Source organism: Silurus meridionalis, chromosome 22 (assembly GCF_014805685.1).
Source record: "Silurus meridionalis isolate SWU-2019-XX chromosome 22, ASM1480568v1, whole genome shotgun sequence".
Lineage (NCBI taxonomy): Eukaryota > Metazoa > Chordata > Actinopteri > Siluriformes > Siluridae > Silurus > Silurus meridionalis.
The window spans coordinates 11,506,064-11,528,521 of record NC_060905.1 but is presented as its reverse complement, the minus strand read 5'-3'; the positions used below and the strand labels follow the sequence as shown (position 1 = coordinate 11,528,521).

General features: G+C 36.0%; 3 protein-coding genes across 6 annotated transcripts in view; 2 read left to right on the top strand and 1 right to left on the bottom strand.

Annotated features, from left to right (window-relative positions):
• The window catches only part of LOC124375864 (potassium voltage-gated channel subfamily KQT member 4), a 51,600-nt gene extending 45,330 nt beyond the window's left edge, over positions 1-6,270 (top strand). For all 4 annotated transcript variants that reach the window (XM_046834556.1, XM_046834554.1, XM_046834557.1 and 1 more), the window contains 3 exons: positions 2,721-2,852; positions 3,337-3,475; positions 3,674-6,270. In XM_046834556.1, the coding sequence (XP_046690512.1) occupies positions 2,721-2,852; positions 3,337-3,475; positions 3,674-3,877 (475 nt within the window). In that variant the 3' untranslated portion in view covers positions 3,878-6,270. The remainder of the gene's footprint in view (positions 1-2,720; positions 2,853-3,336; positions 3,476-3,673) is intronic.
• A 952-nt stretch (positions 6,271-7,222) lies between these two features.
• Positions 7,223-14,481, top strand: jtb (jumping translocation breakpoint). Its single transcript, XM_046834558.1, has 6 exons — positions 7,223-7,377; positions 8,425-8,525; positions 8,799-8,839; positions 9,716-9,801; positions 11,011-11,090; positions 13,106-14,481. The coding sequence occupies exons 2-6, from the start codon at positions 8,437-8,439 to the stop codon at positions 13,260-13,262; spliced, it is 453 nt and encodes a 150-aa protein (XP_046690514.1). The 5' UTR covers positions 7,223-7,377; positions 8,425-8,436; the 3' UTR covers positions 13,263-14,481.
• A 1,070-nt stretch (positions 14,482-15,551) lies between these two features.
• On the bottom strand, positions 15,552-16,844 carry cart4 (cocaine- and amphetamine-regulated transcript 4). Its single transcript, XM_046834559.1, has 3 exons — positions 16,640-16,844; positions 16,379-16,459; positions 15,552-15,785 (listed from the first exon to the last, which is right to left on the bottom strand). The coding sequence occupies exons 1-3, from the start codon at positions 16,760-16,762 to the stop codon at positions 15,678-15,680; spliced, it is 312 nt and encodes a 103-aa protein (XP_046690515.1). The 5' UTR covers positions 16,763-16,844; the 3' UTR covers positions 15,552-15,677.
• Between the last annotated feature and the right edge of the window lie 5,614 nt (positions 16,845-22,458).

Genomic DNA, 22,458 nt, shown 5'->3' with positions numbered 1-22,458 from the left:
TGCAAACAGAACCAAATGCACCAAATGTAGTTGGCTTGTAGTAATCAGAGTGTCTTTTAGGCAATCTGTGCATCCAGGCACAAATTTATCATAATTCATCTTTAAAAAACATGCTCTCAAGACAATCACCGCATCATTTTAAAAGTAGGACAATGAATGATAAATTTTAAAATGTTGCATTTTCTTTTCTGTTAGTTCTATTCTGTTTTATATAGCTCTATTCTGTTTATTCATAGCTTTAAAGCTATGGATGGAACACTGCTAATGATGTGAAATGTATCTTACATTTTACATCATCTTACATAGTGTGTTGGCAAGGAAGGATGCAGTATATGAGGACAATGGTATCCTTTTTACAGAGTTTTTGCTTTAACCAGCAGAAGGTAAAAAAGTACTAACAATAATTATGTGCTGATGTGTTGTACCTAAAAGGTTATTTGAGTTACGAGATCCTAAACACTGAGCCACGGCATCGCATCCCTGATTGCAGCATTGCAAGCTCTTAATTCTTAATACTCTTAAATATATTTTGTTGTTGTTTATAGTGTCCTGGTTTTATCTATGTTATCCTTTTTTAAGTGATTTTTTGAAGCTTGGTAAAAACTTGGCTCAACTTAACACTCATACATCCTGCTGTTCACTCCAGCACAGTTATACAGTTTTGTGGTGACACAAAACACAATGTTGCCATAACTAGTCCTAGATAATTAGAAATTGAGTGGGATGATCACAGTTAAAAAACCAGCAATTCTTCCTAACAAGAATAGCATCGCTTTTATTTGTTACATATACATTACAGCACAGTGAAATTTTTTCTACCCATATACCAGCTTGCTTAGCAGCTGAGGTCAGAGCACAGGGTCAGCCATGATACAGTGCCCCTGGAGCACAGAGGTTAAGGGCCTTACTTAAGGGCCCAAGAGTGGCAGCTTGGAGATACCGGGGCTTAAACCCCCGACCTTCCGATCAATAACCCAGCACCTTAACCACTAAGCAACCACTCCCCATACTCACATGTGCATCACTGCTGGTGAAAGACTGCTGGCCTTACAATTTCTGCAATTTATGTAAGACTCCCTGAAAAAGACTGATGTCCTTTTGGAAAGGGCTAATTTTAGCATTACACAATGCTGAGGTTTTATTTTTAAGAAGGGAAAGCGTTGCATGAGAAATCACAACACATACCATGTGTCCTCATCTGTTCTTTGCCATTTTCATCTCTGTGAAAGACAATTATCTGTGACATTTACTTCGAAACATGTTCTAATACCAGATTACTCAACTACTAACATTTGTTTTCGGGGTATTATTAGTGGCAGCAGCTTAAATGTTGGGTAGAGCAGAGCTTACAAGATAACACAGTATACATCGCATGGCCATGGATATACAGAGTCAGCAATGTATGGAAACCCTTGGGGAGACCAAATAAATGTTGGTGGGTTTTTTTTACCTTTTCTACTCCTCGGCTTCTTTTCTCCGTAGCTTCTCCTACATTCGCACCTGAGACCCACCCTAGCAAAATTTGCAGCTATCTGCAAATTTTAAAGATAGGGACAATGCAGGCTAAACTCAAGAGTCATCAAGAAACTTATGTTATTGGGGGGGTTGAAATGTTTAGAGATACAGCTGTACAGTTCCTCTTGCATCCCTTCAGCAGAATAGGCACCATCACACAAGCAAACATGCACAGCGCTGCACTTGTCACTCGCACACGTAAGCTTTTCCTGCAAAACAATAGTTCTTTTTTTAAACTCAGCTCTGTGCACAGACTTATTTTCACCCAGGTTGGTCAGCACTGCTGTTTTATCCAAGTTCACCTACTTCCCCTGCTGGCCACTTGTGAATTTGCAGATATGGATCTTTTTCTTGTCCACTGATAAAGGATATTTATTTTAACAGTGGATTAACCCAAGGCAAAATGGCTGCTAAAAAGAGAGAGAAAAAAAAGCCCCCTCTGCTCCCATGATCCACCGTGATCCCAGGGAGTCATTTATCATGTTGCAAGATGGCAGTTTGAGCACAGCTGCTTGGCGATGCTAACATTAGAGGTGTTTTGTTTGTTTTTGTAAAGTCAGCTTCATGAGTAATATGAGCACAGTAACTGGCGTCAGAGATGGCGTTCTGGGAAGAGACCAACATGTGTTTAATTTCTTCTAGCTGTCAGACATCTGGCAAAAGCAGTTCGGATCAAGTAAGTGTAATACAGAGCATTCTGGTCATGATTAAGTGCACCAACGGGCACTTTTGGAAAATAGGAGCTACCTGGAGAACCAAAGGAAATGCACATGGAATCAGGGAGCACAGAGACTTCACACAGACAATAACTGAGCTGGGACAATAAATCTGGATGTGTCAGGTGGCAATGATAATCACTGTGCCACCTTGATGCCCTTAGCCTATCAAATTCGAAGAAAGGACATGAATAGACATTTTGAATGTTGTGGTAGCTTGTGTCTGAGTATCACTAGAGAGAGAGAAAGAGAGAGAGAGAAGAGAGAGCGAGAGTCACCCCGTCACAAGTAATGCATTTAATGTGTATTTCTACTCCCTAAATATTGCTGATCATTTTTATAATTTATCCATTATTTATAATCTTGTGTGCATGTTTACATGAATCCAGATTTAGCTCTGTACTCCAAAATAAAAATAAATAACATTAAAAAAACATTTTATAATGTTTTTGTCTGCATTTTGTGTGTATTTATGCTCTCTGTGTGTAGGATACTGAAGTTTTTGGTCGCTAAGCGCAAGTTTAAAGAAACACTACGACCATATGATGTGAAGGATGTGATTGAGCAGTATTCTGCAGGACACCTGGACATGCTGGGCAGAATAAAGAGTCTGCAGCTGAGGTTAGATTTCATAGGAACAGTGGTGTTCATTTAAGTATTATTTGTTACCTTCTATTTCAGGTTGCACAAAAATATTGAGTTTAATCCTTGAATACATCTGAGATATCACATGCCCTGGCCTTTTTTTTCAGTGGGGCACCTCAATTAGTGCCTTACAGTAATGCTTAACCTTTTGGGTTAAAAGACTTCACCAATACAAAAATGTGTGGGTTATTATTTAGTTATTATAGGTGTCTGTAATGTATAGACATATTCTCAAATGTATTTGTTAAATCACATTATATCATATAAAATATAAGATCAAAAATGTATATCTGAATGTAAGATATGTACCAACATCAGAGAAACACCAATGCATTTAAGCATTTATGGCTGAAAATACACCATTATTAAGACAATTTTTACCAGAATAAAATTTAAAATTAAGGATCAAATAAAAAATAAATAAATGATTGAATACACTGACTTATTCTTCTGCCTAAAGAGTAGATCAGATTATAGGCCGTGGTGCTGTTCCATCTGATAAAAGGGGAAGGACAGAAAAAAGTGAAAAGACTCCTCCGGAACTGGATCCACTGGATGAGCTGAGCATGATGGGGCGTGTAGTTAAAGTGGAGAAACAGGTAGGTCATGAAGAAGTTCTAAATGTGGCAATGGATTTAAAAGTTTTTATTACCATATATTCACTTAACTTGAAAATGGCTAATGGCTCATTAATGATGAGATTTATAATCTTGATAAAGCTGCAGCATCCATGTAATATCTGAAATATAATATAAACAATTAGCCATTATTAACACTGACATGCTCTGCTCTCCCAGGTGCAGTCCATTGAGAACAAGTTGGACCTGCTTCTAAACTTTTATTCTCAGTGCCTAAAAAAGGGCTCGTCCCATTTCACTCTGTCCTCCTTCCTGGAGCCTGACCTCACCTCTGACTACCACAGTCCCACTGACCAGCGTGAGCTCTTCACCTCTGCCAACACACTTAACATCTCCCATTCAGACAGCGGCAACATGGAGTGAGCTCTGCACAAAGCGGGAGAACGATGAGCTGTGACTGCAGCCACGAGACATGCAGCCAGGAGCTTTAAGTCTCACATGAAAAAATCCCGAAAAACCCTTTTTACAGCCTTTCAACTGCTCCAGCCATTATCACATTCTGACATGGCGTTGCCTACCTCTACACTAATGTATGACTTTAAAATATTTTCTGACTTGAGTCTGCACCTTGGTACGATCCCATTGAGATGTAAATGTCCATAAGTATTTGAATGTTATGAATGTACATTTTGTGCGTTTGACCATTATGAGCACTACACTTTGTGTTTCTTTTTTTTCTAAATGCAGTATTTATCCCAGAACATACTGTTTGTGTCTAATATTCATGACAATTCTGTTATTCTTCCTCATATAAAGAACTCTTTCTTTGTATTTATTTTTATTATTATCAGTATTATTATTGTTAGTATTATTATTATTATAAGAGACAGTCTTTGTGCAGTTTTGGGGAAATACTGAAATTGCATTTGTTCTAAGAGATTATAAACTAAAGAGCAGAGTTTTCTGTCTCTGAATGGAGACATGTCCTGGTAACTTTTCAGTCTTCCAAATGAGAGAGGATGGGGCACTGTTACTTGACCACATAAAACTGTTTCATTTATGGTCATCTCTCTCATTGTTCAACGAAAAACACACGAATAAGTGTGTGAATGACATTTTATGCACATTTCATGTGTTTCTTATTTCTCAATGCTGTGATATCAGAGTTCTTAACATGGATTAGTTATTTTTATTGTTTTATTTTATTAAAATCAGTAGGCTTCAATAAGAATTCTATTTTTCTGAGATTAGCGATTTAGTCTTCAAATGAATCTGAATGGACTTTGAATTTTAGATTTTGATCTCTGTTTCACTTTTAAGTTTTGAGCTAATGCAGCATCCATTTTGCCACATGGTGGCGCTGCGCTATTGAATGTACAGCATACCCTTAACCTCACGATGTGGACATTTCAGCGTTATAGTCAGAAGCTGGACAAAGTACAAAAATGTCTTTTTTATAATACTCTTCTTGCATGGCCTGAACAAACCTGCCCATGATGGGAAGAATGAACCAGGTCTGCTGTGGCACTTTCACAGTACTTTCACACACTATGCTCACTTCTTAGCTGCTTGTAGCACTTTCTGTGCTGCACAGGTCGGGGTCAAGCTTTCTTTTTGTCTCACATGTCTCTCAAAAGCCCACTGTGCAAAACAACACACAAATGAATAATTAATCAATAAATGACATATAGATAGGAACTGCAATGAATCTTCCTCTGTGAGTAGTAATGCATGTTTGGAGGCCTTTTTAAGGACTTGTAGCCCAAGTAGCATACCTTTCTTTTATAATTTAGACATAAAAGAGAGTTTAGATGCCCTGTTCTCATTCTTAGTTTTTTTTTCTTTGTGCCTTGTCCTTTGTTTTCATCCTGCATGTAATTTAGACCAATTGAAATGGTGCCACCCTTCTGGAAAACTCAAGGCTCTGCTGTATGCACTTTTTTACAGCTTTTTATTTATTTATTTTTTTAAGATCTCTAATTACCCCACTTTAAGAGGCATGTAATGGCATAAGTCATTTATGGACAAAATAGGAATGGTCACATGTTTATTTTATAATAGACTCACTGGGAATTGTTATGGTTTCCCATATTTGGCCCGTATAGACTTAAAAGCATTTTCTGAGCAGAAGCAATCAAAGTTAAGTGATTGATCTAAGACTTTAGTCTTTTTGCATGAGCTCCATATCACTATCTATGCATGTAATGTTGGGGAGGTGGTGGGGGGGTCCAGCTTTAGTAAGAAGAAACGCTGCAGGGAGTTTGGTTAAACAAGAGCATGGTAGGAGAAGTAGTGGAAACAGCACTTCTATGCCTTATCTTCATAATTAGAGCACACAGATGTGTTTACGATATAACGGTAGGCCTAAGCATTGTTGCAGCCTACTTGTCATGGCATTAATGAATCATTTATAATGGACTGAACTGGAGTACACACAATCAAAAATGAGCTTTTTAACATAACCTTTTTTGCACCTACACATGTTCGGATATTGTATCCTTTTGGCAAAAAAGACTTTTATCCTCCTCTCACAACATACACACAATTTCTATTGCTTTATATTTTGTGTCTTTTGTTAAATCCTTTAACTTGGTTTTCTTTTTTCTTTCCTTTTTATTATTTCTATGTAATACATTTCTCTTATCATATCATTAATTTCTGCTCTTGATTTTATGTTGAGCTCCATGTAGCTACCTTTAACCGTTTTGATTTTATTCATTGATAGTGTTTTGAACTTGATTGTTATCTGCTAATGTGAGAGATTATTTGATCTGCAATATGTATGTTCAATCTTGTATGATTGTAAAAGAAGAATAAATAAAGCAAGATTTTGTTTAAAAAAAAAAAAGAAAGTTAACATTTTATTCCAGGACTGTGGCCTTGTTTCTATTTTCTACTTTCTATCATGACATTAAAATTTTTTTGTGCCTGTGCTTCCCAGAGAGAACAGAGTGAAACCTAACCGTAGAAAGGCACTGTATATTTCATATATATATATATATATATATATATATATATATATATATATATATATACAGTATATATTACAAAAAAAAGGCAAAGTTGCGTAAATAAATGTTTGTGTAAATATTATGGTTTTCGTATTTAAACACACATTACATCATCACACTTATGGGACACAAAAGGGTGACACATGTGGATATGTTCAATACAGAGCACCATGCTTTAATGCATGCTTTCCCTGTGTCATTGTAAGTTTCCTCCAGGATCTCCTGTTTCCTCCCACCTCTCAAAAACATCCTGGTAGTTGGTGTGACTGGGTTTGTGATTGTTGAGTGTGTGTCACCCATGGATGGACACCCATGAATAAAGTAAATATAAAAAAAACATTTCACAAATATTTTAATTACATTACAAAAAAATCGTTGCAGCATGTAATTAGAAATCTCATTACAGTGGTAAGATTTTGCAGACATCCCATCACCACATTATTATTATTATTATTATTATTATTATTATTATTATAAACTCTACCATGCTTTATAAATTTTAGGGTGTTTAGTGGTGTGATATGAGTATACATATGGGTGTGATGGTCTGATGTTCGAATACTTTTGATCATACACTGTATAAACTGCCACTGTTTCTTACATGGGATAAATCTGTGTTGCCCCTGAGGGTGATTTTTAGCCCCAAACCGGGTAATTGGTGTGTTGTAGGGGGATTTTCCGAGTCCGGACGCTAGGCGGAAGTGTGACGATGCCTGTGTGGAAAAGTCCACGTTGTGTTCACTGTGTGACGTCACAAACAGCCTCATATTCAAGATGGCGGACAGTCTGGGTAAATAAAGTCTCGAGCTAAACGGCGTGTAAAGCGATTAGCTGCGACACGACGGTGTGACAGAGTTTAGTGGAGGAAACGTGATGTTTTAAGGGATGTCTGACTATAGCAGTATAGTTAAGGTAAGGACACGGAAATGAATGTTTTCGCTCTTTTCTTTTCTAAATGCCATAAAGGGGATAGCGGGAGCTAGCAAACTAGTTGGTTTAAATATCCAAGTAAACATATTTAGATATGTGTCAGTTTTACAAGAAATGTCCCGGTATTATATTATAAACTGAGTAGATCTCTGGTGAGCTATATAGGTTTGTTCATATGTTGATAATGTCGTTTACAACAAAACGACGCTTTGTTATAGAAAAAAAATAATTGGGTGATGATTAATTGCTCATATTTCACACAAAGTATAATTAGCATAGTCAGAAATCATACACATCCCACTCTTTAATCGAGCACTGTTGACTTCATGTTGTGGTACAAGTTATTTCCTGTTATTAGTCACTTTACAGCAGCTGTAAACAGTCCTTCCCGCACAGCATAGTGTTTTTAAGAAGCTTTTACTTGTATACATTATAGAACAGTGAAGTTCTTTCCTCGTAGATCCCAACAATGTAAGAAGCCTGGGGACAGAACTTGAACTCCTGACCTTCCATGATTTCAAATCTCTATTAAAGTTAATAAGACAAAAAACTGTATGTTACTGAGAGACTACAATGTTCTTTGACCTCTGTCCTGAAGAAGGCAATTTATATTTTGAGTCTGATTTCTCTCAAGGTTTCTTCTTCATAACATCTAAGGGAGTTTTTCCTTGCTCATCAGGGATAAATGCACACCATTCACCTTGACTGTCGATTTCTGTAAAGCTGCTTTGAGACAATGTCTGTTGTGAAAAGCGCTATAGAAAAAAACTTGACTTAAAATTGTAAACAAATTCATCTTCACAAAAGTCTTCACCATATCACCTGTTGTTACAGTAGGAAAGTGAAGGAGTGCTTTAATGTAAGCGTATAATCTGAATAATTCAGCACAAACATCTGCAGTTTGGTGTAAAAGTAAAATAGTTATTTAGATCTTGTCTCACACAGAGGGATTTCAGCTCAAAACCATAGGAAGAGTATGTAAGTACTACAAAATTGAACTTTTCTTCTTTGTTTTTTTTCTTCTCATAGCTAAGTTGAGGGATGGAGAGTGACTGCAGGATTCCCATGTCATGTTTAAGGCCCAGAGTTCTGGTCCTGCATGCAGTTTTCTGGGGGTTAGTGTGTCTCAGGTTAGTAGACAAAATTAGTGCATCATACAATATAATGTAAACTGATATTTCCTTTCCGTCTCAAACATTTTATTTTGACTCAGTGTTTTATTACTTGTCTTTAATACTTTAAGATTATTATTTTTTTAATAAACGTAACAAATGTTTACATAATATCTTACCTTATTGCTGGGGTGTTATGTAAGAGTGTGTGTTACAGACAGAACACATTGTAATAATGACAGCACTTCAGTTTTATTTGTAACATTTTGTTATTTGATTGTGTGTTTTCAGAGTATTTGGGGCTGCGCTTCTTGGTGAGGAGAAGACCACAGGTATGTGTAGATGTCATTACATTCACTTATACTTATGTACAGTCATTAAAGGCACTTATAACTGTTATACTCCCACCATACATAATTACCACGCTTTCTTCATGTTATGCATACATTCATGCAGTGTATATCACTATTGATATGCCTACACTTACTAAATACAAAATAATCAATCATTCAACACAAATGTTAAGTATACACTTGATGTGATTACATGTGATGTGTTGGCTATTTATCGAGGGGGAAAAAACCCAAGCAGTAGCTAGTAGATGCTATCAAAACAATTTTAATTTGAAGGTGCACTGAAAGTGTAGATTGAACATTTGCCAGGTTTGATCAAATCAGATGAAAATAGGATAAAAGATTTTACCTGATCTTATCTGCTACAGCTGTTATTTTACCAATGATTCCAAAGTGATGTTGTGATGCCGAATATAAGAGTAAAGTTCCCATTATTGATTTGTTTTCACAACTATGATGAGAGTAGAACCCTCAAGTGGGGAAATGTGTCTAAAATAAAATGGATATAGATCACTTCTAATCACAAATTAACAAAATAAAGCTTTGGTTTAAATGGTAAAATGATTTGTTTCTTAATATCATGACTACTATATTGTGACAAAAGATGCCAGACTTTACATGTGTATATATTTAGCATAGGTTACTTATAATATAGACATAATATAACCTTCAACAATTCTGCCCCAGGATGAGGCAGGTTTGATGTAGATGTGTGTGTAAACAGGTTTCTGAAGTGTATACATAAACACTATTTATTCAGATTGATTTAACAGTCAGATAAAACTGAAGCATTGCTTGTGTAAAACAATATGGAAAAATTAACATTTTGCTGTTGATTTTGCTTCTGAATTGCAGTCACAAAGGCAGTGAACATGCCATGTTGGCAGTTAGAAGAGTTTGTGGTTGCGACAGAGTGCACTTTGTGTACCGCATTTCAAACGGTAAGACTTGCATTAGGAAAAACTAGATAAATTGTGTCTTGCTAATATGATCATTGTACCACAATACTGTAAAATATGATTGCTCAGAAAATATGCAAAAGGCATACATTTTACATTTTGGTTTTGCAAAGTTCTCTATACCTAAGGAATCTGAATGCATTAGCAAAATGTAATTTTATTTACAAATTGATTCTACAAAGTGCAGTGTTGTGTGTTTTGGGTTTTTGCTATGTTTCCTGTTAAAGACCATTGTTAATTTGTGATGACTATTTCTTTTTGAAGAAAAAAAAAGTAAATATACACTAATCAGGTATAAAATAATCACATTATATCATGATGACCAGTGAGTGAATAACTGATTATCTCATCATGGCACATGTTAGCTAGTGGGATTTTTTTAGGCAGCAAGAGAACATTTTGTCTGCAAAATTGATGTCTTCGAAGCAGGAAAAATGGGCAAGCACAGGCCACATTGTGATGGATAGAAAACTGGGTCAGAGCATTACCAAAACTGCAGCTGTTGTGGGCTGTTCCGGGTCTGCAGTGGTCAGTAACTATCAAAAGTAGAAAAAAAGAAGAAGGAACAGTGGTGAACTGGCGACAGGCTCATTGATGCATGTGGGGGAGCAAAGGCTGGTCCGTGTGGTCCGATCCAACAGACGAGCTCCTGTAGCTCAGATTGCTGAATAAGTAAATCCCGTTAATGCTCCATGGGTCTGGACTGTTTTGGCGACCAACATGGTCATAAAGTATACCTGATCGGTGTATTTGGTCATTTGCCGTTTCCACTCTCTAGCCTGCTCTCCTCCATCACCGGACAACTAACGACTAGAGAGTATAAAAGATAAAATATCTGGAGTTTAATCACTGAAAATCTATTTACTGCTATGTAACAGAATCTAACTAGTGGATGTTCTGTTATATTAATTGCAACTATAAACAGAAAAAATTGTGTATTCATAAATACTTTTAATTGGTGTGATATAAGGCGAATAAAACTCATTGGGAGGTGCTGTTACTGGCAACTTCTTCACTGGGGTAGCAGGTTACACCACCTCGAGGTTATGCTCTGTGCTTTGTGTTTTATTTCTCAAACACGCCACACTATATGTTTTATGAGTGTACAGTATTTAACGTGCAGTATAAGCCGTGAAATTCTCCTCAAGATTTCTTCTGACTTGCGTTATATCCTCCCTATAATCACTGCAGAAGACCGTAACAGCCTGCACCCAGACAGGCTACGTGGAGAGGATTAACTGTACCAAGTCCAACAAAGATGAGTACAAAAGGTGAGCATTATTTTTCTACACTGTTCTTTTCACTAATCTCATCTTTCTGGCTCTGACAGTGAAATGACTTAAATGGTATTTTCATTCAGATCGTCCAAATGTTTCCCAAATGCCAATTACTGTGTGTTACTTTTGAATCATATAAAGAGCTCTAGCAAGTTTCCATCGTCAAAGAGCACCATTTACACTCCGAATCACAGTCTGCATATAGCACTCATACTAACTGAATTACAGTTTTTCTGCTTTGGAGCATTTCTCAAATCATCCTTAATATTTGCAAACCAGTAAGTGCATTCTCAAAACAATTTGTACGAACAGCACAATACATTGGATTTCTTGCAAAAGTTTGTACTTTTCTAAAAAAAAAAAATAAATAAATAAATAAATCCTTAGTTCATCTCTCAAAAATAAGTATTTCTGTCAATTAATTTTTGAATCTTTGTCATTGTTCACAAACAAGATCATCAAAATGTTTATTCATGTTGTCAATATGATGGCAGTGTAAGAATTTATTGATAAAACTATGGTTTGGATTACATTGATTGAAAATGCACAAAATTTGAATTCTTTCTCTATGGTGTGTGACATATATGAATTTCAGCAGCACAACTTGTATTTATTTAATTGCAAATGGCTGGACAGGATTCAGACTTTACTGTACTATACAAGTGTTTGTTTCTTGGTTGTGTTAAAGTTTTCGTTGAGAGTGATGAGGATGGACAAGATTAGAAATGAGTTTATTAGAGGAACAGCTCATGTAGGATTTTTTCTGACAAGGCGAGGGAGGCGAGATTGAGATGGTTTGGACATGTGCAGAGGAGGGACATGAATTATATTGGTAGAAGAATACTGAGGATGGAGCCATTAGGAAGGAGGAAAAGAGGAAGACCAAGGAGGAGGTTTATGGATGTGGTGAAGGAAGGCATGCAGGAAGTTGGTGTGAAAGAGGCAGATGTAGAGGACAGGGTGGTATGGAGATGGATGATCCGCTGTGGCGACCCCTAACTGGAGCAGCCAAAAGAAGAAGAAGAAGAAAATTCTTTGTTTTTGCTCTGTCTGTATATACTCTCCAATTGAAGGTTCACAAGATTCACCTTTGACCTGTTTTAGAGAACTAGTTGATTATTGGTTGATCAGAGACACTTTCTTTCATTAGTGACATTGAAGATTCATCTGCACAATTCGTCAATTCAAGTCACATTTACAAATAAAAGTTTAATAGAAATTTTTGATGACAGTTTCTGACAACTTGTTTAACCATTTAACAATTAATGACTTATACAGTTATCTGATGCTGAGATGTTTTGAGGGTTAAAACTATTCAGGTGAAATATTTTGATCAACATGACAAACAACTGATAATGTAGGCAACAGCAAACAATTGTACAAAATCGATTAAATGAATGTACCAAAGCATTCAATATTTGATCATAGCAACAAGAAATGTTTAAATGATGAGCACAAGTGACTAAATGATGTGGAGGTTGAACAAGTAGTTTTAAGAATTTCATTTCTGATCTGAGAAACGCTTCAAAGCAACTGAGAAAAAGTAATAAGTGTGGAAGAAATATGGCCACCCGCTGTGTGAACTTTTTATTAAGCTGCTTTGGTTTACTTGTTAAGCTTTTAGCAGCTACATTTAAGATTTCAACATTCCCAAGATTGGTATACCTGTGAAATAATGAACCAGTATGTAAAATCAGTATTGAATACAGCCAGAATTATTGGCACCCATAATAACTGGTTGAGAAAAATGTCTCTTTTTTTTTTATATTATTATTTTTATTGGATTAACTGAAATGTAACTGGTTCTGGGGTACACGGTTTGGTCATTGTTACTTGTATACCTTTTCACTTTGTCAATTTGGTATTTTTGTTTTTATTATTTATGGTATTTCAGTATTTTGCACAAATTTAAACCCTACCTAATGCATGTGGATGGAAACCTTGTTCTAGTGTCCTTCAAGTTCCCTCTAACATGGTAAATGATCATTCTCTTTCTTTTGTGTCTCCAGCTGCCGCTCATCAGTGATGGAGGAGCACCTCTTTTGGAAGTTCGAGGGTGTCGTTTTAGGCCTTACTGTTGTCTTTGCACTAGTAGTGATCGGCCGGCAGAGGTCTTTAGACCGCCAAGCCTCAGAAAAGGTTCGCAGGCAAATTGAGTCGATTTAGTACCCAGAACTTTATTGAGAAGTATTGTACAGGTGACGAGAAGCTCTAAAGCACTCCAGGGTTACAGTGATCATCGTTTTTATCAGTGTTCTATTCCTGCTGTAGTAGCCAGTTTACCAGCCTGAGGTGTGATCACTGGACACGTGTGTGTGTGTGTGTGTGTGTGTGTGTGTGTGTGTGTCTGGACGCCGGTCATGTCTCGACTGATGGATGCGATGGTTTTGTTTGTTTGTTTTAACTTTGACAAAAAAGGTGGTTCGCTACTTCCATATTTTCATGCAAGTTGTTAATGATATTCTACAGTGAACTTTTAACTGTGAAACCTCCAGATTTAATAAAGTCAGCATCTAAATCAACCGACAGTAAAAGAGAAAAGATGAACAAATTGCTTGCTTGTAAGCTTTTGTACTTGTGCTTTGTTCCCCAGCAGATGATGCACAGGTGATACTACACATTCTCACTAACACTGTACTAATCTTATGTAAAAGGAGAGTTTCTGACATTAAATTGATCTGATCATACTGACATTTTAATTACAAAGTGAATCTGACTCTGCTTTAGTGTGTTTTAATAACTGTGTGGCAAATGGATGCAGAAATTAAATGGTAGTTTTGTTTGTTTTTTGTATTATTGTGAAAATTATCATTTTCACATGCATATGAATTGTCAGGAACCTGAGAAAATTGTTTAGACAACCACATATTCCATTTACTCACTAAACAGTTTATTTACAGAAGACTGCATTTCAATGTAAAATCTGGTTTTGTTTTTGGTTGTGTTTTTGGTTTTCAGGGGGGGAAACAAGGCTTTAGTTTAACTACACTTTCAAGGTTACTACAAGTGTTTGCTTGTCATGTGTAGCACAGTGTGTTAAGTTTTAATTTATGAATTATGTTTATACATGCCAGGCACTGCACATAACGCTGCTGACCTTTACTCGACCTGAAACATAACTAAACTCTATAAAGTGGGATAATGTGCATCAGTAACATTTTAAACAATCTAATTCCTCATTACTGGGGTCTGCAGTTTTTTTTGGTGTCTGTTTTTGGTTCTGCAATTTCATGTTGCAGTGAAGAAAAGGCTGCATGCTGTTGTTTCTTTAGCCAGTTTTACTGGTCCACCTGACTGTAGATAATGTATTTTTATGAAACATTTGCGACATTTCCTATTCTCTGTATTTAAAAGGGGAACTGTGGAATAAAACAAATAGAAAGTATTGTCACTTTGTATTTTTTGAACAGCACATGGTGATGTTTTGGTATTCTTTATAAAGCAAATAATGTTTGAGTGATAAATATTTGTCACGCTACGATACATGAGATTAAGGAGTTGTTGAACACCATGCTGAGCATCCTCACCCAGAACAGATCAGAGACCTGAGCCTGACAGCAAAACATCCCACGATGACCATCTGAATGATTTTTGAAAGCTGGTAATGTTTGGTACTAACATGGTGCTTTTAAATTTTTTACCTTTTTCTTTAGCTCTATAAATGTAATGTTTTCAGGTAAATCATCTGGTTATCAGATGCCTTTGTGTAAACCAGCAATGTTTGTGTATGTGTGTGTGTGTGTGTCTGTGTGTGTGTGTGTGTGTGCTACAAATGTCTATAGAAAAATTTAATGTCCAAGCTAAGATTACAATCAGGTTGAAGATCATTCTTTATTCTGGTTCATTTGGTGTCTTATCCAAATAAATGTCATGTCACTGATGAGCTGATGAAGTGTCAGCAGTGTGTATTATCTTTGGGTATTGGTTAAAGGTCTTCTCAGACACAGGAAAGGGCACAATGTCATTCATTCTGTCAGCTTTGCTTTGCTTTGCAAAATGTATTCAGAGGCGCTCGGTTAGTGCTCTGTATAGTTCAGCACCAAGTCAAAAACCTTTGATGACAACATCAGATGCCAAAAACCCATTACTACAATCAGATTAAAAGCCATTCCTTCAGTACAGCTGGATTGAAATTGCTGTCTTGTAATTAACAGGCCAGTTGCATTAATGTAAAATAATAAAAAAAAACTCACCTTGCTGCCCTTTAAAGGTTTCCTTTTAATTATATGGCTTGATAATATTCTTTCAAGAATGCATGCACAATATGTGGTCACATTTAACATATATGAATACAATGTATAATTTCACCTTTGGCACAGTTGCTTGTTTTTGTATTTGCCATGTGTTTTTTAAAACCTATTATTTATACATACATACATATAAATACCTTTATAATGTATCTAAATAAATGCATATTACAATAAATGCAGAATTGAATTAATTATACAGAATCAATGGGTCTTAAAGACATTTTATTAAACAAAAATAAATATCATTCGTGAATTTATCGAACATACATTAAATGTTTTACGAACTAGACAACAGTTTTAAGAGGTGAAGCTGGGCTTCCTGCTGGCTGGGTCAGTAGCAGCGCAGGAAGAAGGTGTTGCATGCACTCCCTCTCATGCAGTCACACAGGCGGCCAATGCGTGGTCCATGCTTCAGTGCACAGCGCTCTCCTACATCACACTAAACACCAACGTGAGCGTAGAAACATATATCATAAACCCAAGTATATGTGCAGCATGTAACTCTGTGTAAAGAAAAATGTGCAAATGCAGAATAGTCACATGACATTACTGTACTAGATAAAAATATTTAATTTAGATATAGTAAAACATTTAGTGTTTGTATCTTGACCTTTCATGCCATTAATAAAAACTAAATGTGCAAACACGTTATATATGTTTGACTCCTGAAGTTTGAAATGAATACATAATAATAATGAGCTATATACTGTATTAAAATGGTATTGAATGCATAAGCGTAGCCTAATACATGTTTCTGCAATATGTAGTTTTCTACATAACGAGTTTTTTTTTTTCCTGATTAAACAACACAAATAAACTAGTCTTCATGATAGGCAGCCTGAATATTAAAAAAAACATTAATGTAGACTAAAATAATTAAATGCATATGCATACAGCAAAATATAAGTGTTTGCAAGGTTTGTAATTTAATTCTAAAGATAAAAAAAATAATGAATAAACGAAATGTAATAAAATCAGACATGTTAAAGTAAGAAATTAGAAGCAAAATAAATAAAGTAAAATAAAAGTTACCCTTGGAATGATGCTGGCTCTTTTATCAAGTATTATTTGGTTTTCTTCATCTCCTTCCAGAAGTTTTTGCAGTGCTTCAACCTGAGCAAAATATAAAAAACACTAAGTTTATTAAGGAGACACACGATCATTATAAACATCTTGGTATCTTTATAAGATTTTAGTCACGTGCGTCTGAGGAGCAGCTGCAATCAGAGAAGCCAAATTCGATTATACAAAAGATGTTTGTTTGTTTGTTTGTTTGTTTGTTTGTTTGTTTACCATGTCTCCGGTGACTTGTTGCTCCTCGGACAGTCGGTGGTCCAGAGAAGTGTGAGTCTGACACGCAGTGCTGAGCAATAACACACACACGCCGAGATACACCGCTGTCCTGATGCTGTCCATGCCGCTGGAGGAAAACAGTTTAGAGCAGACTCTTGACCAAGTCCCTCAAGTCTTCACGAGCAGAATCCCTTGCCTGCAAAACTTTCTGTTTTTATACAGCACGAGCGCCTGACTGACGCATTCGCGTGACGTCATCACCCCCGTCCTTTTTTTCCCGACAGGTGTAAATAAGTCTCTCAAATGCTACCTGTGAAGTAAGGTCAGGAGATAGCCTCAAAAAGAAAGGAGAGGGGGAATAATGAATCAGCTTCACTATCTTCAATTAAAAGTAGTTTGAGAGAGAGACATATCTCAGACTAAACATGCTCTTTTAACATGTATGATGTTACTGGATCTCATATCAGATTCTCTGAATTGAATACATTAAAACTGATTCTTCTGGACGTTTGTGGAACCAAGTTCACCAATGCCCACCAACTGTCACAGGGCTGGGGCTGTTTTCTTTCTAATGAAGACGTACACAGACCAGGTGTTTTGGCCAATGATCAGGCATAACATTGGGACCACCTGCCTAATATTGTGTTGGTCCCCCTTTTGCTGCCAAAACAGTCCTGACACACCAAGCCTTAACAGCATTTATGTCTTCAGCAATTTGAGCTACAGAAGCTCGTCTGTTGGATTGGACCACATGGGCCAATCTTCGCTCCCTGTCACTGGTTCACCACTGTTCCTTCCTTGGATCACTTCTGATAAATACTGACCACTGCAGACCAGGAACATCCCACAAGAGCTGCAGTTTTGGAGATGCTCTCACCCAGTCGTCTAGTCATCACAATCTGGTTCTTGTTAACCTCGCTTAAATCCTTACGCTTGCCCATTTTTCCTGCTCTAAACATGTCAACTTTGCGGACAAAATGTTTACGTGCTGCCTCATATTTCCCACCCACTAACAGATGCCATGATGAAGAGATAATCATTATTCAGATTGAACAAATCGAAACAAACTCAACTAAATAATAAAAAGCTTATACATATTCAAACTGTTGGTGGTTCAAAAATCAGGTTTTGTTTGTTTGTTAGTTAGTTAGTTTTATATTTATTGTTGTTTGTTTGCTAAGGTGTGTGCATGGTGATCAAAATCTTTGTGAGAAACAGATATAGATCATGTGATGATATTATAACTGTTCTGTAGATTCATGCAGACCACGAGTGGCAGGTGTGTCAAGTGAAGAGCTGCCTAGATGTTCTGTGCATTTGGGCAGTGATCTCATCACTGAGTCATGCATAACACATAATCAGCAATGACTGAAAGAAGCCTTTTCTGAAAATAACTTTAAAATAGATAGTAAATGTGCACAAGCTACACAGATGTGCAGTCAAATCTTTTCTGTTTAGCATGTTTGATATTCAGACTACAGTCGACCGTTATGAATTTGCAACTCAGTCTCACAGCATTTAAGTTGAAATATCATAATTGCACCTACTATCTGTGTGTGTGTGTCTGTGTGTGTGTGTGTGTGTGTGTGTGTGTGTGTGTGTCCCTAATAGTTTCATTATCAAGTTGTTTGAGGAAAACTTTGGTGATCCACAAGGCTTAATTGTAATACATGTAGCCTCCTTTTGGAGCAAATTATCTGTCAGTATATTGTTTATTCCTTTTCTAACTAGACAACACGCAGCTTTATACTGTATGTCCCCTGCAACCCAATGACAACAAGTGAATGTCTCTATTTAGTTGTTGTGAAAAGATATCGAGAGAGTAATGGCTTTCAGTTCCACCAATTAAATGAATGAAAGTAGGATTTCATTTGATTCCAGTAATCACATTAAGTTTTCTTTTTTTAATTATAATTCTGTCCAACATTCACCAAATGTATTCTGGAGAAAATAATTGGTACATTTATTTCTTTTTGCATTGACTACAGCAGCTCCCTATGTTATGAAGTTAATCAGTTCCTGTTGTTTACTGAAGAAAGACTTAGTTTACCCAAGTGTTTTTCTCCATTGACAGATAAAGTTTAACCCTCAACATGTGAAAGCATGGCCAGGTCAGGTGATCAGTTAAAAAACAAACAAGATTAGCAATTTTCTTGAAGCACAATATAAAATATTACTACAATATAAAAAACTTTGTTTTTATTTAATAGTAACCAATTATTCTCATAATTTTTTTCTGTATTAAATTTAAATGGGACTGATGTGTAAAATGCGGTGTATTATCAGATTTCACCCTGCTATCAAGACAAGGGAAGTTGTCCTGTCTTTGGGTTCATATAAAGCTCTAGGGGATAGATTGACGAGTTTGGTAAGTCGAGATTTGGTAGGTTGGATCACTTTGCGTTGGTTAAAAAAACGGTTTTGTACCAAATAAAATAATTAATAAACAAGGTAAGTCTGTGTTCATCCAGAGTTTGAATGTTAAAAAAATTAGTTGTAAAAACGCAAGTGTAAGTGTAAATATTTCTGTAAGTGTAAAGTCCTTAATGATTTACATTTTTTATAAAAAGCCTACAAATCTCCTCTGGTATCAATTACCTCCTCTTCATTCATGAAAAGATCCAATTTGTTCTACTTCAGATAAGGTGTGGAATCTAGTCAAGTGTGATTCATACCATGCTTCTGACAAGGCATGATCAATTTAATGAAAGCAGCTCCTAATTGCCATGACAACTAACACTGATATGCAAGATCAACATAAAAATGAATAATGGAAAAATGTATCCTAGAGAGTTTCACCCAGTGTTTTAAAATTTGTTTTGGTAGCACTATGGATTCATTTAATATTAAATGCCAGAACAAACAGTTCATGAACTTTAATTATTTGAATTATGTTTGCGACATTTCTTCTAACAATGACTGGATTTGAATTTTAGTGTTTGAATTTATTATGCAAATAATTGCACACATATTTTCAATTTAAAACTATATAAAACATCACCAAACACATGGATGCATTATAATTAGTCTCTTTTAACTTAGACTTTAGTGTGTTTGATGACTTATGTACCAAGAGTAGGTGAATAAAAAATCACATTTAAGTTCACTTTTGTACAATTTCTTGACATTTATTAAGAACCTTGAACCTTTCTGTCAAACGATATTTCATTAGGCTCTACAATGACACATTGTACTATACATTTTTTATAATGCTTAGCTTGAGCCTGTGTGTTCTACATGGTTAATGTGTTACCCTGTTGAATAGTTGAATAATGACCAGATAGTGTAGAGATGGAAAGGCAAGGCAGACCCTAAAGCCTTGAATAATGCAAGATCCACAGAAATAAACAACATAAATAAACATCCACATATGCAGAACCTCTCCCTGCAAGAACATCGCATGGTTTCCTCCTTGCAGTCCCAATATTACAGGCACAAGTGGATAAAGGCTTCTTCCCATTACCAGGGAGCAAATGTCATTGCGTTGTGTTAAAAAATAAATAGAGATTTGACAACACTAGTGCAAATATATAGCAGCTGACTAGATAGATAGATAGATAGATAGATAGATAGATAGATAGATAGATAGATAGATAGATAGATAGATAGATAGATAGATAGATAGATAGATAGATAGACATCTTTGTACACTGTAGCACACTAATCATCTGATCATTCAATGACTATCAGATTTTGTATTATTCAAGTGTTTTTGTATAAGTATTGTATTGTTTTTGACAGTATATTAAATCAGTCTAAAGTTGTAATTATGTTTGAAAAAATGCTACTAGAAACAAATATATTTAAGAACAATATTTATCAGGTTTTGGCACATGTAGAAATGTATCTATATGAGCAAGAAAAAGAAATCCTGTCCATCTTTGGATACAATTAATGAAAGCTTGAAAAGGTGCAGCATTATTTGCAATTTGCAGCAAGTATATTGCAGTAGATTTTGTCATGTGAGATTTTGCTTATGTTTATACTAGTTATTAATACTAGTTCATACTTGCAATCTAGTTGAAAATTGTTAATAAAGGTCCTTAGTGTCACCTGGTGAATACTAAGTGTAATGTGAGTCTCTCTATTATCTACATGTCCTTCCTCTGTTTTGACACATTTAGGAGATAACTCATGTCAGACTGAGATGAAATGTGTTTTAATTAAGTCTTCAGTTGAGGAGATGTGAGAGAAGTAGTGAGTCATGTTGGGGCGATGAGAATGTCAGGAATCTGTACTCGCAAAGGTGTTTATTAATAATGATCTGGATTTGCTGCAAGTAGTCCACAAACATTCAGCTAGAAATGATCTAGAATTCTACCAAGCACAGACTTCTCGACATTCATAATCCATCACTACATTTGTTTGTATAATAGAAGAGAAATAGCAATTATGTATCTAAATTTAAAAAGAAATAGTAGCTTGCTAGTGCCATTATGGCATGAACTCGGATGGCAGGACATTTATACAAATATAAATGCACTCTCCATTCAGTCATGGTTTGGGGAGTCATGTCATCTGCTGGTAGTGGACCACTGTGTTTTATCAAGTCCAAGGTCAGCACAGTCATCTACCAAAAAGTTTTAAAGCACTTCATGCTTCCCTCTGCTGACCAGCTTTATGGAGATATTGATTTAATTTTCCAGCAGGATTTGGCACCTGCCCTGAGCTGAAGGTCACTGTCAAAGAAACATGGGCTTCCATACGACCTCACCAGTGCCACGGACTGATCACCTTCATGCCATGCCGAATTGAGACAGTAATCAAAGCAAAAGAAGCCTCTACCAAGAGTACAATTACAGTAAAGAAACATAGTTTCTAAGAGTCAAGTCATTTTTATAGCGCTCAGGTCATTTTTATAGCGCTTTTCGGTTTTAAGAGTTAAGGTGAATGGTGTGTATTTATCCCTGATGAGCAGGGCTGTGGCAAGGAATAACTCCCCTAGATGTTATGAGGAAGAAACCTTAAGAGAAACCAGACTCAAAAGGGGAACCCATCCTCATTTGGGTGACATCAAGAGTGTGATTATAAACTTTTAACAATACAGAACACTGGAGAGAGAGAACTAACATGAGCACTGGAATGTAAGATTATGAGTAATGTCCTTTCTACAGTCTTTTACAGTCATTTGTGGTTATAAAACTAGGAGCTACTGAGCAACTCATAAAATAGCTCAACATTTGCGATCATCAGAGATCCACCACCAGCTTCTCCATGTCAAAGCCTTTAAACACTCAAGGAGGTCCAGTGTCCAAACTACACATGAAGTGGGATCCAATTGGCACTGGTACGTCTGTAGATGGTTCGGGATGTTTGCGGGGTCAGCATCTACTTCTTTAAAGGTCCACAATAGAAGGCCAACAATTCACTAAAAATGTTTTTTTGATTGGTCTTATGAAGTATTCTAATTTTTTGAGACAATGAATTGATGGGTTTTAAATGTGAGCCAAAATCAGCACAATTAAAAGAAATAAACACATGAAATATATCAGTCTGTGTGTGATGAATCTATATAATATTGAAGTTTCACTTTTTGTATCGAATTGCTAAAATAAATCAACTATTTAATGATATTCTAATTTATTGAGATGCACCTGAATATTAAAGGAACTACTCCAAATCGAGGCCTTAATTGTGTCCTTTCATAAACTCTATAATGAGGAGATAAAGCGATCTGTGTAGAGCCGAAATGATCGATTATGCAGCATACCTTTCACCTAAAGCAAAAAAAAGTTCTTTAAGCTACTATTTGAAGTGAAGCTGATCTGTTAGAGCTGTTAAATATATGATTTATCACTTTAACATACAACTTGCTTAAA